The sequence below is a fragment of the Megalobrama amblycephala genome, linkage group LG1 (assembly GCF_018812025.1).
Source record: "Megalobrama amblycephala isolate DHTTF-2021 linkage group LG1, ASM1881202v1, whole genome shotgun sequence".
Taxonomy (NCBI): Eukaryota; Metazoa; Chordata; class Actinopteri; order Cypriniformes; family Xenocyprididae; genus Megalobrama; species Megalobrama amblycephala.
The window spans coordinates 5,639,408-5,658,638 of NC_063044.1; the positions used below are offsets into that span (position 1 = coordinate 5,639,408).

Consider the following 19,231-nt stretch of genomic DNA (forward strand, 5'->3'; position numbering starts at 1 on the left):
AAACATAACAACTCAACAGCTGATACAAAACATGGCGGCGGTAAACACAGACTCCAAAGCCACCGGAGAGCAAATTAAAGCCATTTTACGCCGCTGCAGAGGTCGACCCCGGCTGACAGACGCGGATCGGGCGCAGCGGCGGCTGGAATCGCGGAAGAAGTACGATGTGCGGCGCGTCTATCTGGGAGAAGCACACCAGGTCTGGAGCGAGCTGCGCCGGCGCACGAGCATGAGCGACGCGGGGCTCGCGGAGTATTTAATCCTCCTCAATTCGGCATATGGAGAAAAATACCAGCGGAAATACGGCAGGTATGTATAAGTGACACATAAAAGCCATATTTGATCATGCATCACTCAAAATCAAGAAGTTGGGTAGCATTGCAATTCAGCTGGCTGTCCCAATAAATTCATGCATGCATGTGTTTGTGGACTGTTATGTGCACAACTGTTCTTGTCTGATACAACCAAGTTCGTTTTCCTTTTGTATATTGCAATGTTCTTTGGTAATCTGAATCTGCCATTGATTAGGCTCTACCTTATTGATTTACTGCTTTATTTTAGTTTGTTTACATGTATTTTTCTTTATACCTTACTATACATTGTATCTTTACTATAATAATAGTACCATTGTATTTTCTTGAAGCATCTTAGAGTATAATGCAAACGCCATGGTACATGAATATGGTCATAATTTTAGTATACCATGACATTTCCATATGCATTCCTTAATGCAATGTGCTTGACTTGGCCTTTCATGTCTGCTGTGGTGAATGAACCTAATATAGGCTCCTTTAATTGAATAGATCATTCAAGTTTTCCCAAACCCCTTTGGCGTACTTGTGTAAAAGACACAAAAAGAGATATTTAGCATAAAGTGCGAGTTATTTTAATACAATGAAAGTGAGTGAGTGGTCACTAGTTAGCTTCATGTAGCTTTTCTTTTTAACATGTCTCGTGTTGTGATGGACAGGAAGAAATCCATTCCTGAACAATGCAGCAGTCACAGGAAAGGTGAGTATTATTTATATGCATTATATCGGTTTCATCTAATGACAGGTACACATGTAACCCAAATCTCTTTTCACAAAGTAGCGTTTCTGAAGCCTCTCAGAATATACGGTAGTGGTCAAAAGTGATGTCCGACCCAGGAAAATTTATGTCTTCACCCTTTATTTAGTTGTGCTTGGAGTCAATAGTTTTATTTGTGATATTAACGCAACGAAAAATGCCAAATTGTGTGGACATAATTTGTAACCAGAGTGTCATATAAAAGAAATTATGAACGCATGCTAAAATAAGAGCAAACCAACGAAATATTAATAACTGATTATGCTGTAGTCAAATGTGAGCTTTTTGTTTTTCTATGCTTTGCCTTTTTTGCAAAATAACTTGGTCGGATAAATACCTTAACCAAGTTTAGAGTTTTGTTCTTCCCTCATATTTAAAATATTTTTAAAAAAATATATATAAAATATTTGATGGGTTAATTGAGTGTGTAGGGTCATTGAAAGCAAATCACGCTACCATTCAAACATTTAGGGTGGCTGGTATGATTTTAAATAAATAAAAAATATAGTAATATTGTGAAATATTATTAAAATTTAAAATCACTATTTTCTATTGTAATATATTGTAAAATGTAATTTATTCCTGTGATGCAGAGCTGAATTTTCAGCAGTCAGTCTTCAGTGTCACATGATCCTTCAGAAATCATTCTAATATGAAGATTTTTTGCTCAAGAAACATTTATGATTATTGTAACATATCTTTTTAGGGGCAAAGCACTGAAGGTGGCAAAAAACAAATGTTGTCCATGGGTCATTTTTTATGTTCTCCAAAACAAAATAAGATATTTTCACCAAATTTGACACACACATGTATGGACTCACTCTGAGGATACCTAAAAAATGGTGGGATTGTGCCTCTTGGTGGTGCTATAATAGAACAAAACATGTAATTGATATTATGATATGTTGATGATAATCTTGTCCTATTCCTTAACCTATCTCTGTAAAGCAAACTTGGGTATTAAAGGGGGTAGTAAAAATTAAAAATAATAATAATAATAATAATAAGATATAACATGCTACTTTACGAATGCATTGGTGTACCTTTGCGAAACTCAGTATGTGCCATCAGCACATAGGTTTCAAGATTAATTTGTCATGACACTTGTCTTAATAGATTCCTTGGGTCATGCCGAGAACATAAATACCAATGTTGCCATAATTGGCCAAGCTTGCTGTCCGGATTCCGGATAGTTATGGATTTCATATCAATAGACAAAACTGTTTTCGTAAAGTTCAGGATGCCAAAATGACTCTGAAGCTGTATCTCTGCAGTGCTTTGCCCTATTGACACCAAAGTTTGCACGTTTCGTTGTCAGCTTAAAGGATTAGTTCACTTTCAAATAAAATTTTCCTGATAATTTACTCATCCTCATGTCATCCAAGATGTTCATGTCTTTCTTTCTTCAGTCGAAAAGAAATTAAGGTTTTTGATGAAAACATTCCAGGATTTTTCTCCTTATAGCTTTTTGAAGAATACAGAAAGCGGAAGCATGTTCAAGATGATCATTTGTTTATATAAAGTATATACATTTGTATTCTTTTTGAAAATGACCGATGGACCGATGATAAGACCCTTATTCCTCGTCTGGTGTCGTTTAAAGCCCTTTGAAGCTGCACTGAAACTGTAATTTTGACCTTCAACTGTTTGTGCTCCATTGAAGTCCACTATAAGGAGAAAAATCCTGGAATGTTTTCATCAAAAACCTTCATTTCTTTTCGACTGAAGAAAGTAAGACATGAACATGTTGGATGACATGGGGGTGAGTAAATTATCAGGAAGATTTTAGTTGAAAGTGAACTAATCCTTTAAGGCTGATTTATACTTCTCCAATTGCTCTGCGCCAGTTTTTTGACCTGAGGGAGGGGTTCTAGCAGACCAATCACAGCGCTTGCAGTCCGTGTAGAATTGACACGTTGTTACATTTTTGAAGAGGTGCACGTCAGGCTACGTCGTAGGCTACGCACGCTACACACGGCTATGGCGTACACTCAACGCAGAAGTATAAATCAGCCTTTACTCTGACCACACCACATCAGTTTGGTCAAAGCGACACCTATTGGTCGACTGCGATAAACTTTTCAATCATATTTCTAATGACTGTGTTTATGATTTTTAAGCCAATTTGCCTGAAATCACCTTAAAATGTTGTTACTTGCTTGTTGTTGCAGCTGGTCTGACGCTCCTAGCTATGTTGGCATGGCTTATCGTGCTCTTTGTGCTTGGCCCCATTAGGGCTGGGCAATATATCGCATGCGATTGTCACCCGCATTTCGTCAGTAAAGCCGGTTCCCTGATTACCGCTAAATCGCCATCACCTGCTTTCTAATGGAGCGGCATTTAATAGACAGAAACGTAGAACCGTAGAAGGCGATACATCTGCGATATGAACGCGATATTGCGTGGCTTGTCAGTGATCTACGGCTCTGTCTATTAAATGCCGCTCCATTTGAAAGCAGGTGATGGCGATTTAGCGGTAATCGGATATATCGCCCAGCCCTAGGCCCCATAATTGCTGCTTGCAGCTATATTTACTTCATATTATTCTTAACATTAATTCTTACTGAAAACTGTTGTGCTGCTTAATATTTTTGTGAAAATCATTTTTTCAGGATTCTTAAGTTCAAAAGCATTTATTTGGAATAGAAACTTTTTTGTAACATTATAAATATCTTCACTGTCACTTTTGATCAATTTAATTCATCCTTTCTGAATAAAAGTATTCATTTATTTTTTTAAGAAGCAGCACTAGTGTGTCTGCTGTTCATTTGTCTTTGTGAGCGAGTAAGAGAGAGATTGTTTCTCCTCGCAGGGAAGAAGGTGTCTGCCACCAGCTTGCAGAACGTGGTGAACTGGTACCAGTGTCACCTCCAGTCCTGCCCGCATGAGCCTGAGCTGCAGGCGGTGGAGCCCACTGTGGGTTTATCTACATCTGCACTGTGGCAGTGTGTGGCTGGTCACTCGTTTGTGCAGTACCTGCCCTGGCCTGCAGGGGGCGAGTCTGAGTCAGACGTGGAGGACAGTGCTATGGAGAAAGATGAGGAGGACAGGCCTCCAGAGAAGAAAGCTGCTGACAGTGAAAGTATCAACACCAGGAGAAGGAGACTGCAAAACCACGGGCAGCTGCAGGGTAGGAAAATCTTAAGATGTTTTCAGTATGTTACCAATCTTTTTTGTCAGCCGAACCACTTGGATGTTAAATATTTTATTGAAGTAACCCCTGAGACATATTTAACTATATATTTGCATGTTCACTGTTTTCTGATGACAGTTAATGGTCACATGCAAATAAATAGATAAAATATTTGTTGTGAAGTGTTTTTTTTTTTTTTTTTTTTATTTAAAAGGTGCCCTAGAACTTTTTTTTTAAAGATGTAATATAAGTCTAAGGTGTCCCCTGAATGTGTCTGTGAAGTTTCAGCTCAAAATATCCCATAGATTTTTTTTAATTCATTTTTTTAACTGCCTATTTTGGGGCATCATTAAATATGAGCCGATTTATGCTGCGTGGCCCCTTTAATTCTCGTGCTCCATGCCCAAGAGCTCGCGCTTGCCTTAAACAACATAAAAAAAGTTCAAACAGCTAATATAACCCTCAAAACGGATCTTTACAAAGTGTTCGTCATGCAGCATGTCTAATCGCGTAAGTACAGTGTTTATTTTGATATTTACATTGATTCTGAATGAGTTTGATGGTGCTCCGTGGCTAACGGCTAATGCTACACTGTTGGAGAGATTAATAAAGAATGAAGTTGTGTTTATGCATTATACAGACTGCAAGTGTTTAAAAAATGAAAATAGTGACGGCTCTTGTCTCCGTGAATATAGTAATAAACGATGGTAACTACATTTAACAGTGCATTAGCAACATGCTAACGAAACATTTAGAAAGACAGTTTACAAATATCACTAAAAATATCATGTTATCATGGATCATGTCAGTTATTATTGCTCCATCTGCCATTTTTTGCTATTGCTTCTTGCTTGCTTACCTAGTCTGATGATTCAGCTGTGCACAGATCCAGACGTTAATACTGGCTGCCCTTGTGTAATGCCTTGAACATGAGCTGGCATATGCAAATATTGGGGGCGTACATATTAATGATCCTCACTGTTACGTAACAGTCGGTGTTATGTTGAGATTCGCCTGTTCTTCGGAGGTCTTTTAAACAAATGAGATTTATATAAGAAGGAGGAAACAATGGAGTTTGAGACTCACTGTATGTCTTTTCCATGTACTGAACTCTTGTTATTCAACTATGCCGAGGTAAATTCAATTTTTGAATCTAGGGCACCTTTAAAATGATTTGTATATTATTTGTACTATTTTATTATTATTATTATTAGTAGTAGTAGTAGTATTAACTCTAATTTTAAAAAATAAGTTACTGACATAATAATTGTCTTAAATTATTAACTTTCAAACGTTCAAACCATCGAGTTTTTGTGCTGAAAACTTGGAATGTTTGAAATTATGCAAATAAAATCAACCTAGCACACAATGAGTTCCTGTTAAACTCGAGATATACAAATGAACGTTAAACTCGCAGCACATGCAGAGAAGTTTGTGAGACCAGTGTTACTTTAGTATTATTAGCTTTTATTTTTATATTTTCAGTTTTCATTTTAATTTTAGTAGAATCTTTAATATGTGCTTTTAGCATTTTTATGACCTATAGTTTATTAATGTTTAGGTTTATTTATTTATTTATTTTAATATTAGTTTAGTTTTTATTTATTTCCAGTTAGTAATTTTATTCCTTCAACTTCTTTCATTTAGTTTTTGTATCAGTTAATATTTATTTTATTTTTATTTAAGCTTTATTTTAATTCAAAAATGATTTTAATAGTATAAGATTCAGTAAATTATAATAATAATAATATTTAAAAACCAACACCTTTGAAGGGACGGCACCTGCGAGGACTTCAGATGACGCAGCATCTGTATCAACATGCACATTCCCAAATTTCTATATATCCTAATTATTGTTAATGTAATTCATTTTTCCAGGAGCTCATTGCTTCTACCTTAAAATTAAACTGCTAACAGTGATTGTAAATGAAATTGCCTAAATTATTACTTTGTTAGCTAACTGCATGATTATGTGTACATTTCTGAAATCACATACAGTCACCTCCAATACCAGATTCTCTAAATTGTAATGTTGACATGCATTCTCTGTAAAGCTGCTTTGAAACAATATGCATCATGAAAAGCGCTATACAAATAAATGCAAATTGAATTTGAAAAAAACATGAAAACATCAGATCATGAGCTGTTCGCTATATTTGCTCTGAAACACGCAGCACAATAAACTATATACTTGTTAATTAAATCACACCATTTTATTTGATGTGTTATTTTAGTATTGAGATACTATTGTAGTTTTTCTTAATATTTTGAATCAGTTTGTATTTTCATATTTTCTATTCTCATTTTAATTTGAGTTAAAAAATTTAGTAATTTTGTTGTCATTTTTAAAGGGGTCATGACATGTATTTTTTATTATTTTAATATGTTCCTAGAGGTTCACTTATAATGTTAATAAAGTTTTTTTCACACACACACAAAAAAATTCAGACAGAAGGTCACAATGAGGGCTGAAATGAAGCGGCTCCTTTAAGGCTTGTCTGTATAAGGCCACTGTTATGATTGGCTGCCGTCATTGCATAGGAAACAGAATCAACGCCCACTCACTATTGCGCGCGAGTAAGTGTTTTGAAAACATTATCCATATAAAACCATCTTTTACAGACAAAATATTATGAAATCATTTACCATGATTTGTGATGCTTCGGTTGCTCAACAACAACAAAACTGGAGAATCTCACGCAACCAAAATGACGATTGTCAGTAACGGTTTTCAGCCTTACATTGTTTAAACTAGAGTTGACACTGATGAAGAATTTACAACTTTTAGAACGAAACTGGACGTTTCTGAATGGTTAGTGGATAAATTGTAGTAGTTGCTGTGGAGTTGATTCAACTCATCGACTAGCATGTGCTTCATGTTAATCTTTTGTGCAAATCCAGTGTTGAATTGACCCTCAATTGTGAAGCAGTCCGGCGTAAAATGACGGCATGGAAACAACACTCTACTACAACAACTCTTCCTCTTCTCTAAAGCAGCCCAACATGGCCTCACCACCTTTGTTGCATGTTCTCAGGAGCAGGGTTTATGTAAATTTTACTGTTTGTAATGTCATTAACCTAGGAAGAAGCTCGTTATAGTCCTTAAACAGAGAATTCTTTAAAAGAAAGTATCTCCCTTTGCATTGAACTTTGAGTGTCGTAACTTTGCAGATGTTGTTTATGTTCAAACAGCAACATTACACACTAACTAAAGTTAAAAAAGTGAAATCATAATAATAACCCCTTTTAAAATGATTAGCATTTCATCAGCTCACGGACCCCTGTTGTAATGGATTTAACATTGAACAGTGAATTGAATCTTTTCTTAATCTTTCAGATGCAGTCAGTGAGTTGGAAGACGATGATGAACATGCGTCCCATATGGACCATCAGATGACATGCACATCCCTCAATGATCTCCCAGGATCTCCTGCGGCCCACAGCAGTCCTCCCGCCTCAGAGCACTGTCTGGGAGACCAGGCCGTGTGGGAGATGGAGGTGCTCATGAACAGAGAAGCCGAGTCTGATGGAAAAGCCTCGGATCGGGATGCGCAGAGAGAGTCGGACCCTGTCACGGAGCAGGCGGACGGTTCAAGAACATTAGAAAACGAGGAAAAAGGTGGACGGGGCTCGGAGGAGAGATATGAATGCATGGTTGTCACAGCGCCCTTGACAGACAGGCGGGAGAGGGAGGATGGACATGATGGCTCTGGAAAAGGTGTGGAAGAGAGCATCCCGTCATTAGCGGCTGCCTCAGCGCAGAGCGAACTATTTGAGAGTCAGGATCTGCAGACGGTGATGGGCGAATGTGATCTACCGGACCAGCACTCTACTCTGGAAGGATCTCAAGTAGGTCAAAGGAGTCACAAGAGACCCAATAGAGCAGTTCTCAAACAGGGGGTCGGGGCCCTCAAGGGGCCTCAGTAAACCTCTGTAAACCTCAGAGCAGTGCCGGTCCTCCAATTATGCAAAGTACGCAAGTTGCGTAGGGCACCCGAACCACCAGGGGGCCCCCTTGCTCTCAAAGATAATTTAATGATTAGGGGGATGTAATAGTCTTGGTTTTGATTTTCGTTTCCAACGATTATTCTAAACATGACGGCACTTTCCGTTCCTTTCCTTTAAACTGGAGTACTGTCAACCTTTACTACGTAACATCCAAATCAGTCGAATCGTGTAACATGAGTCGTAATATACAGTCTCCTGCCGGACATGCTCGATAGGCTACTACAAAGAGTTCAAAGCTTATTGAGCTGCGAAAGAGTTGCTCAGGCGGATTTCTGTGTGCACGATCCGAGACGGAGTGAAACACGGATAAGTATAAGCTACTTTGGGCCTAGGGCATGTGCTTAAATTACGCAAAAATATGTCAAAATGCCCATCCTGGCAAGTCTTCACTTAAACGCAGTCGGTTATGTGTTAAGTTAACGTAAACGATCACTTATTGGTATATTAGATCTGTGCATTCGGTCTTAAAAGTGACAGCAGCCTAAAAAATCTGCTGCTGTCCTTGTCATTTAATGTTAATAAAACAATTGAGAATCACATTGGGGGGTGTTGCCTAAGTTTTGCTTAGGGCCCCCAGAAGTCTAGGACCGGCACTGCCTCGGAGGATGACTTAATAAAATTTAGATTGATAGCATTAATATATTACAATATTCTGACTTTATACTTTATATTGGGGGGCCTTTGAATATTTAGTTGGATTATGGGGGGCCTTTGAGCCAAAAAGGTTGAGAACCACTGCACAAAGGGCCCCAAGATGACTTAAAATTATTTAATATAAATTATTATATTAAAATAAGACATAATATGCTTTTAAAGTAAAATTATGAGTAAAAAAAAAAATACTTTCATCGTAAACAACTATGAAAAGTAATGTAAAAAGATTAATCCCTTAAGAACATTCAGTTATTAAAGGTGCCCTCGAATGAAAAGTTGAATTTATCTTGGCATAGTTAAATAACAAGAGTTCAGTACATGGAAATGACATACAGTGAGTCTCAAACTCCATTGTTTCCTCCTTCTTATATAAATCTCATTTGTTTAAAAGACCTCAGAAGAACAGGCGAATCTCAACATAACACCGACTGTTACGTAACAGTCGGGGTGTACGCTCCCAATATTTGCATATGCCAGCCCACGTTTCCAACATTATAAAAGGCATTAGACAAGGGCAGCCAGTATTAACCTCTGGATCTGTGCACAACCAAATCATCAGACTAGGTAAGCAAGCAAGAACAATAGCGATAAAATGGCAGATGGAGCAATAATAACTGACATGATCCATGATAACATGATATTTTTAGTGATATTTGTAAATTGTCTTTCTAAATGTTTCATTAGCATGTTGCTAATGTACTGTTAAATGTGGTTAAAGTTAGCATCGGTTATTACTGTATTCACGGAGACAAGAGCCGTTGCTATTTTAATTTTTAAACACTTGCAGTCTGTATAATGCATAAACACAACTTCATTCTTTATAAATCTCTCCAACAGTGTAGCATTAGCACTAGGAGCACTATCAAACTCATTCAAAATCAGAAGTAAACAATATAACAGTAGACAATACTCACATAATCCGACGCATGCATGCCGCATGCATGACGAACACTTTGTAAAGATCCATTTTGAGGGTTATATTAGCTGTGTAAACTTTGTTAAGGCACTGTTTAAGGCAAGCGCGAGCTCTGTGGGTGGAGCGCACGGGATTTAAAGGGGCCGCAGCATAAAATCGGCGCGTTTATAATGATGCCCCAAAATAAGCAGTTAAAAAAATTAATAAAAAAAAATCTATGGGGTATTTTGAGCTGAAACTTCACAGACACATTCAGGGGACACCTTAGACTTATATTACATCTTTTAAAAACATAATCTAGGGCACCTTTAAAACTTCTGGAATTGTCATTCTGGATTATTTTATTTTATTTTTTTTTTAAATGAAGTATTATTATAAATATAATATATAATAATTATATAAATAAATTTAAATTGCTATTCCTAGTTTTTGTAAATAAAAAAACAAGCTACTGCTACAAATAGCATACTACTTAGTATACTGCATACTATTTCTGCTGCATACTTAGATTTCACCACAAAAATCAAAGGAAAGAAATATATTTTGCCTGAAGAAATTAAGACTATTTTAACTATTTAAATTGAAAAGTAGTTATAAATTATTTTAGTATTTCTTGTAGTTTCTTCAATTTATGCTAATTTAAATTGAAGTATCTTTTCTGTAATGCATGAATTGCCAAAAAAAAGTAAACTTCACCCTTCATTTTTTATGTGATTTAATAAAACAATAGTATCAGCTGCTCTCAATAGTATCAGCAAATCTCTTTTACTCATTATTTGATGGTAATTTTCACATTTACTTACTATATTTAAAATTTTTATTACTGCATAATGTGCTTTGTTTCACATACCAATAGTAGACGGTATGAAGTGTATGCTGTGTAATATGTATTAAGCAGCACGATACCGCTCCATTACGAACACAGTCTTGGTTATGTAGTTGTAAAGTCAGTCATGGTAAAGGGCTTGTACTGTTCAGCTGTTTAGTTGTTTTGCATTTGAGCTGCTGACCTTCAGCTGCTTTTCTTGTTGCTCCCTGTTTGCTTTCTCATTGGACACTTTTGATTTGCATTCTATATGTTGACCCCTATGGATATGCCATAGAATGGAGATGTCCAGTTTTAGGGCTTTTTTAGGACATGTTGACTGTTTGTAGTCAAATGAGTCCATTTGCATGTCTGGTGTGTCCGCCATTTTTTTTAAATCTCTGTGGGTTAAACAGAATTTTCAATGTTAAATTCCTAGAAAAACTCTTTGAATTACTTCACTACTACTGTATTTCTTCCTTCCCATAGCTGATCATAATTACAGGCCCTAGTTATGAGGCTCTGGCGTCCGAAGGCATTCAGCTGAACGTGGGTGGCGGTGATGTTGAGGAGGTCACATGCACTCTGATCGGAGACATGTCGTATAATCAGATGTGCCAGTCAGAAGCGACGTCACAGTCCAACGCCGACACAGGTTTCAGTCCGATCATGTTCATCAACAGAAACTGCTGACCTGTGTTTCTCTTAAACATGACTCATGAGGCAATCACAGTGTACTAGAAATGTGTGTTTTGAAACAGTTTAACCGGTTTTTTAACTACTTCCTTATGAGTTTAGTGTCAGTTTAACCAGTGTCGGTTATATAAGCTATTTTAAGGATTTATATTATGAAGACACACTGTTGATGTTTAATGGTTTCAGATCTGGGTGAGAAGCAGTTGTTGGATTCCAGTGAAGAAACACACTGTCCGAAGGAGCTTCAGCAATCTCTCAGTAGGTTAGTACCACTGTGAAAACACAAAACATGAAACCTCTTATTTCTGTATTATAAATGCTGTTCCCAAAAAAAAAAAAAAAAAAAATTAAATATATAAGCAGCACAACTGTTTCCAACATTGATAATAATCAGAAATGTTTCTTGAGCATCAAATCATCATATCAGAGTGATTTCTGAAGGATCATGTGACTCTGAAGACTGGAGTAATGATGCTGAAAATTCACAGGAATAAATTATATTTTAACATATATTCACATAGAAAGCATCTATTTTAGATTGTAAATATTTCACTTTACTGTATTTTTTTTAATCAAATAAATGCAGCCTTGCTGAGCAGAAGAAACCTCTTTCAAAAACATTAAAAGAATCTTACATTCTTGACATTGACATTAGTGTATATTGACTCAAAGTCTTTGACATCAGGCTTCAGACATTTGAGTGTTGTAATTTTGTACACGCCTTAACCGTTATTATGCCTTTGTTCACATGCCTGATGTTCCAGGAATTAAACGACTCCTTATTGATAAAAAATTGTGGGATGTGTGTATTGTATTGTTGGGTTGGGTTCATGACATACAGGTTTATACACCTTTAAAAATATTTTTTGATATGTACATGAAAATGCTTAAACAATCACTCAGAACTCCTTATAAACCACATAGCAACACATTAACAACCTCTCAGAACACCTTAAAAACTACAGCAACTACCCACGGTACTCATTATAATCGTTGTTGTGGCTGTTTTTTGCACTATTAAAAATAAAATCATATTGAAGTGTTCTTTATTATTCGACTGCCGACTAAAAAATCCTCACAAATGGCATATTGTGTTTCATAGGCCACATATATATTAATCTGGACACGTTTGAATACGCTCTTTTCTTTTGTCAAGTTTATAGTCCACACTGAAACGTCAGAAGACGCTTAAATCATCTTTCTGCATATGTGTAAAATGTAATAAAAGCTCTTTGAGATGATAAAGAGAGACCAGACAAAGTTCTTGTGCTATTCTTCTGGCACAATCATTTTATTAGCAAAATATCTCACCACTTAGTGGTGTGTTCAGGTCACACTCAATCGCCATTACGTGTATGGCGCAATTGGGAAAAAAATGGGAAAAAATAAAACTTTATTGGTTTTTATTTGTTAAATTGGACATATAACTTTAATGAAATAGCAGTGTACCAGTTTTTTTTTTTTTTCTTTTTCGATAATAATTCTTTGGTTACACTTTATTTTAAGGTGAGGTAGTAACATTGTACTTAAATAAGTACTGAGTAATATTAATTAACTACATGTACGGTTTAGGGTTAGTTACTTGTAATTATGCATAATTTACTGTTATTACTATAGTAAGTACATGAAGTAACATGTAACTACATCACCTTAAATTAACGTGTCGCCGATTCTTTTTAATGAAGCATTGCTGAAGTTATGTTTATGTTATGTTGCTACTTTGAACTCACACGCAGTTGCCCTCATGTTTTGCCACAGGACAGCAAAACACGTACAAAGTAACGTATCTTTAGCAACACTATGAAAAACAATAGCACATAGGATATAGGCCTACTTGGGCTGGTTTAAAAATACCGATTTCTCAATGTTAATTGAGAAATTCTATTTCTTGATTTGCTGTTTTAAGTTGGTGAATGAACAAAATTTTTCAGCATGGCTCCAATCCAATAAATGGCAATAAGCTTTGTTACTTTTGATATGAAACAAAGTCTCAGCTTTCAATTTCTATTAAATGCGCTTTAAAATTTAAACTAAATACCGTTTTGGTGCTTTTTAATGTGGTGTGACTGATCGCCACATTAAAGATCGTAGTGAAGTGAAGTAATGAAGTGGCAGCGCACACGCGAACTGATCATCTTTTCCACCTTACCACTATGTTACAGCAAAAAAATGAACATCAGAAGGTATGTTGGGGGAAAAAAACAGTATAACTTACCAAAATCCGTATCATGTCTCATGTAATCACTCAATCTGCGTTTCAACAGCGGAAAGATGTCAATAACACAGCTTAGTTTATGTCACATAATGTTACATTTACCTCAGAAAGGCCATTCAATGACTACAAACTTGTTAGTCAGCATTTTGTGAAATAAATGCACTACATTGCATATTCTTTGTATTTTTACTTAACCTGTTTGTCAATATTTAATATATGTTTGAATAAATCTGTCATGTTTTTTATTATAGCCACCATTTAAATGTTTATATTTCAAAAACTGAGTAGAAACGTAACTGTCATTAAAAAGTTATTATAACATTATTATTATAAAAATGTAATTTTGTGTACTTTAAATCTAAGTAGCCTATGACAGTTAATTTTAACCTTTAATTTTCTAGTAATGTAGGTTACCAACAAGTGTTTCCATATAGTTTACAGCTTTAGTTGAGAGAGATTTTTTTCCTTGAGCATATTTTCCATGTACTGTACCTGATTGGCCCCAATTAATTGATATTGAATTGGAATCTAATCGCAAGCTTGTGCATCGAAATTGAATCGAATCGTGAAGATTTTTGTCAATACCGAGCCCCAGCATATACTGTTTTTACAACAATGATATATGTCATTGTTTTGCACTCCACACTACAATGCAAATAAGTCATTTTCAGATTTATCCATTTGGGAAAGTGTCATCAGAAAGCTCAGTTTTCGCTTTAGTAAATCTCAGTGTGGTCGGAAGCCCAAAACTTAAGGAAAATTGAATAATTGAAGCCACTCAGTTTGGGACATCAGCAGTATTTGGGTGTATAAAGTCTCTGAAATGTGATTTGATCTCAGTTCAGTGGTGTGTGTTTGTGTTTCAGGTCTAAGAGGAGCCGGAGGGGTCCCGTAATCGAGGCAGATGGCATGCTGAAGATGTTTCACTGTCCGTATGAAGGCTGCAGCCAGGTGTACGTGGCCATCAGCAGTTTCCAGGTGACGTCATGTGTGTGGTGCATGTCTAATGAGCCTGTGGCCAGACAATCCCAACGCCACAGTACAAACAGATGAAAATAGAAGCTGTTAATTATACCCCGTGAGATGTATTGATGTAAACCTGAAGAGCCGGGTGCTTTGTCCGTTTCATTGTTCGTCACAAAGGAAACATTCTAATTGTTCACCAGACCTTAGCACCAGGAAATAAACTTTCCCTTCGCACAGGATGGGTTAAATATTGTAAACTTTGGAATGTAATTTTGCTAATTATTTATTGAGTTTGAGTAATTTTTTGGCACATCAGATTAATCGCATACATATGTAATTATAATGTGGGTCAACTATTTTTCTGAAATGCTTTTAGATGTTATGTGGCTCGTATTCAAGAGATCATATTGCGTATTTAGTAACATTGATACTCAAGAGCAAGATCTCATGGAGCTCATGTCGGAAGAGTAGCATTTGTAAAGTACAGGGGGAAAAAAATCACACTTTCTGCTACTGAATCATGATTTTATTTAATCATGTTGGACAGAATCATGTGAACCTGGTGCACAGGAAGGGCCGGACCAAAGTCTGTCCTCATCCAGGCTGCGGGAAGAAGTTTTATCTGTCCAACCATCTTCATCGGCACATGATCATACACTCAGGTACAGGCATCAAATATTACTTGTGCTTCTGGTGCTCTTCACTGTGTTAATCCAGAAACAAACACTATAAATGTCCAAATCTTATGAGGAGATGTTAAATTAAGATATTTTTGATGAAATCCAAGAGGGTTTTTTTTTTAATCTCTCTTAGAAAGCAACGAAATTACCACATTCAAGGTCCAGAAAAGTAGTAAAGACATCGTTAAAATAGTCAACGTGACTACAGTGGTTCAACCTTAATGTTATGAAGCGACGAGAATGCTTTTTGTGCGCCAAAACAAAACTTTATTCAACAATGTCTTCTCTTTTGTGTAATTCTCATGCGCTGCAATGTGTCTTCAATGTAAACTGCGTAGGAGAATGAAATTGTTGAATAAAGTTGTTTTTTTAAAGTTGCATAAAAAGTATTCTTGTATTAAACCCTAAATTAGGTGAAGGATTTTCAAGGGTTAAATTGATGCTCTTCTTAATCAAAAACACATATTTACCTTCTTTCATGCAGGTGTACGAGACTTTATCTGTGAGACGTGCGGCAAGTCGTTCAAACGCAAGAATCATTTAGAGGTGCACAGACGAACACACACGGGAGAGACGCCGTTACAGTGAGTTTACTGACACAACCGAGACGTCTGCCATATTTAATAATGTCACTTCATAGTGAACGCAGTTACTCACAACAAAAGTGTTTTTCTTGAACCTGTTCCTACAGATGTGAGATATGTGGGTATCAGTGTCGACAGCGAGCGTCACTCAACTGGCACATGAGGAAACACACGTCTGAAGCCCACTTCAACTACACGTGCGAGCACTGCGGTAAACGCTTCGAGAAACTCGACAGCGTCAAGTTCCACAAACTTAAAAGCCATCCAGACAAACAGCCCACCTGAAAGACGCTTAAAGAAAGGGGGAAAAGAGCATTAGTATGTTTATAAAGTTAAACAAAGTGTTTCTTAAGCAGTAATTGCATTGTGCACTTTTAGTAAAAACTTTTTGTAAAAATCAAGACCTCCTTGATGAATAATCGAATAGAGGACAAATGAGAGACATTGATCCAGAGAATCAAAACCATTCGTTTTCTTGTCTAAGTATGTTCTTTTTTTTTTCTCATTCCTGTGCTGGACACAGAAAAACAAAACTACTTCTTCTGCTGTCACTGCATGGACAAACATATTAAAGTTTACACCTGTTTTTTTTTTGTTAATCCCATATTTTAATCATACAGTCCAAATCAGGGTGATGTAATTAATGTACATCTGCTGTAGCTCGCAGAAAAACATACTGCTTCATAAAACCCTTTATTTTACATTGTCTTGTCCAATCCACGTTTAAAAACTTATGTTAGGAAATAGCCTTGTATGTAACCCGAAATATTCCTAAGTTATTATATATTGTCATGTATATTAACTTCAGCGGTTGTTCATTTTCACCATACATTTCAATTGTAAGCACATAATTGTCAACACATCATTTTTTACAATTTTCTTTCTTGGTAACACTTTACAATAAGGTCTCATTTGTGGCACAATGTGTAAGATTTTTAGATTAAAATATCCCAAAATCACTACAACAGTGTTATATATTTTGTTGACTTGTGTACTTACATTATCCCAGATGTTTCCAAGAGTGTTTAAATCCAGAGAAATAAGCAGTTTTAACCAATACACCTCCCATGTTTCCGCGAAATCAAGGCATCATCAAGCTACGCCTTTTTGATTTGAATAAGCGACCTCTAGTGGCGAAAAATTACATATTGTGCCTTTAACATTCATTATTGTATTTGTTAACATGAGCTAATAATGCACAATGTATTCTTTAGAGTAAAAAATCTTTGTTAATGTTAGTTAATAAAAAATTAGTGTAAAGCAATTCATTGTTCATGTTCACAGTAAAAAATTGTATTAATATTAAAATAAACATTGACTAAAATTAATGGTAAAACTTTACAATCATTAGCTAACATGAACTAACAATGAGCAATATATTTTTAAAGCATTTATTAATCTTTGTTAATGTTAGCAAAAATCTAATTGTTCGTTAACAAATACATCTTTGGATTTTAAAAATGTATTACTAAATGCTGAAATTGTAATTGACTAAAGATTAATGAATGTTGTCATTGTTAGTTCATGTTTACTAATATTATTGTATGTTAACAGATGAAATCTTATTATAAAGAGTTGCCAAATTAATAAATATTTTAATAAATATTGTTCAATGTTAGTTCATGTCATCTAATGCATTTTAACTACTGTTGAAAATGAGACCTCACTGTAAAGTGTTACCAGTTTATTTTTTCGTCTATTTAACTCAGAGTTTTCCAAACTTAAGCTGAAATTTTATGGTTCAAGGGTCAACACAATCCAACATATATTTGTTTGTTGTTGCAAATACATGCTTTCGTTTGTAGATTCTTTTGATTCACCTTGGTGCTGTTGATAATATCAACCTTTCCTCCTGCTTATAATCGTTTTTTTTCCCCCCTCATCTCATTAGTAAGTCAAACGTCACATTTCAGCAAGCTGAAAGTATTTTTAATGTAAATGTGGACATGTAAACATTCCAAAATACAACAGATACACAATCGCTCAGAGTCACGTGCACTAAAACAGGAATAAATCTTGCAGCGTAATCTAAAATCCTTCATTGAAAACAATCCGAGCACAGCTTCTTGCTCCATGAAAAGTTGGGGACACTGTGATGCTGTTTTATCAATGAAGGGAAGTGTTATCGAATACTTCAACTCTCAGGTATAAAGTAAGTTCCTTTTGTGCCGCGTTCATTTGAATATCTTTGTGGTGTTGTTGTTTTGATGTAAATGTTCTGTTTTTGTGCATCATGTTTTCCCAACATTTTTCAAGTTCCTGGTATGTTTTATTAAGAGAGAAAGTTTTGCTGCAGTGGATGAATGAATTAAAGAGTGACTGAAAGCACAGTGGCTTTGTTTGAAGTGATATGAAGGCGTTGAGTCATAACTACACACGCGGCCTTGAGCTGTCAGGAACTGTGACGGCCGCTTGTTTAATTGGCTGGCTGAAGTTGGGAAAATGCAGGTTTGTCCACAGATGGTACAACAATGACGTCAATGTTCCTCTTAATCCACATATTGTACCTGCATAATTGACTTTATAAAAGTCTTTCTCTTTTCCTTGTCTTTCCTTTATTTTCTTTCCCTTTTTTTCAAACCTTCTTATACATCTTTCCTTTTGAACAAACTTATTTTCTTTATTCTTATTCTTTTTTTTCCTTTTTTTTCTTTTTTCCTCTAAGAACTGTTTAATTTATTTAAAACATTTAATTTTTTCAAGCTTTCCATTTTTTTTTTTGCTTTTTCCTTCGGAACTTTTGAATTTGCTTTTGATAGTTTTTTTTTTAGTGGTATCAAATTGATTAATCACGATTAGTAAAAGGTAGAAAGGTCACATCTAACAAAAGTGTTATATATATATATATACATACATATATATACATATACACACATACACACTTATTTTAGATGCAATTAATCGCGATTAGACGATAGTATAAAAGTTCTGTCAAATTGACTAATGATTAATCGCATCTATCAAAAGTGATATATACACAAAATATATATATTTACACACTTTTGTTAGATGCAATTATTCACGATTAGTCGATAGAAAGATATAAAGTAAAAAAATTGTCAAATTGACTAATCGCATCTAACAAAAGTGCTATTATACACATACAAATATATATACACACTTAGATGTGATTAATCACGATTAGTCAATAGAAAGATATAAAGTAAAAATGTCAAATCAACTAATCGTGATTAATCACATCTAACAAAAGTGTAATATATACACAATTTTTTACACTTATATTAGATGCAATTAATCGCAATTAGTTGATAGAAAGATAAAGTAAAACAAATGGTCAAATCGAATAATCACGATTAATTACATCTAACAAAAGTGTAATATATACACAAAATATATATTTACACACTTTTGTTAGATGCAATTAATTACGATTAGTCGATAGAAAGATATAAAGTGAAAAATTGTCAAATTGACTAAATCGCATCTAACAAAAGTGCTATATATACACACATATATATATTTACACACTTATGTTAGATGCGAAT

At 35.3% G+C, this 19,231-nt stretch overlaps 1 protein-coding gene across 1 annotated transcript; it reads left to right on the forward strand.

Annotated features, from left to right (window-relative positions):
- The first annotated feature begins 31 nt into the window (after positions 1–31).
- On the forward strand, positions 32–18,053 carry znf653 (zinc finger protein 653). The gene is made up of 10 exons (XM_048180745.1): positions 32–309; positions 971–1,011; positions 3,881–4,198; positions 7,539–8,050; positions 11,074–11,239; positions 11,467–11,542; positions 14,362–14,473; positions 15,009–15,123; positions 15,626–15,725; positions 15,833–18,053. Exons 1-10 carry the CDS (start codon positions 32–34, stop codon positions 16,008–16,010), a joined length of 1,896 nt encoding a protein of 631 aa, XP_048036702.1. The 3' UTR covers positions 16,011–18,053.
- The last annotated feature ends 1,178 nt before the right edge of the window (positions 18,054–19,231 follow it).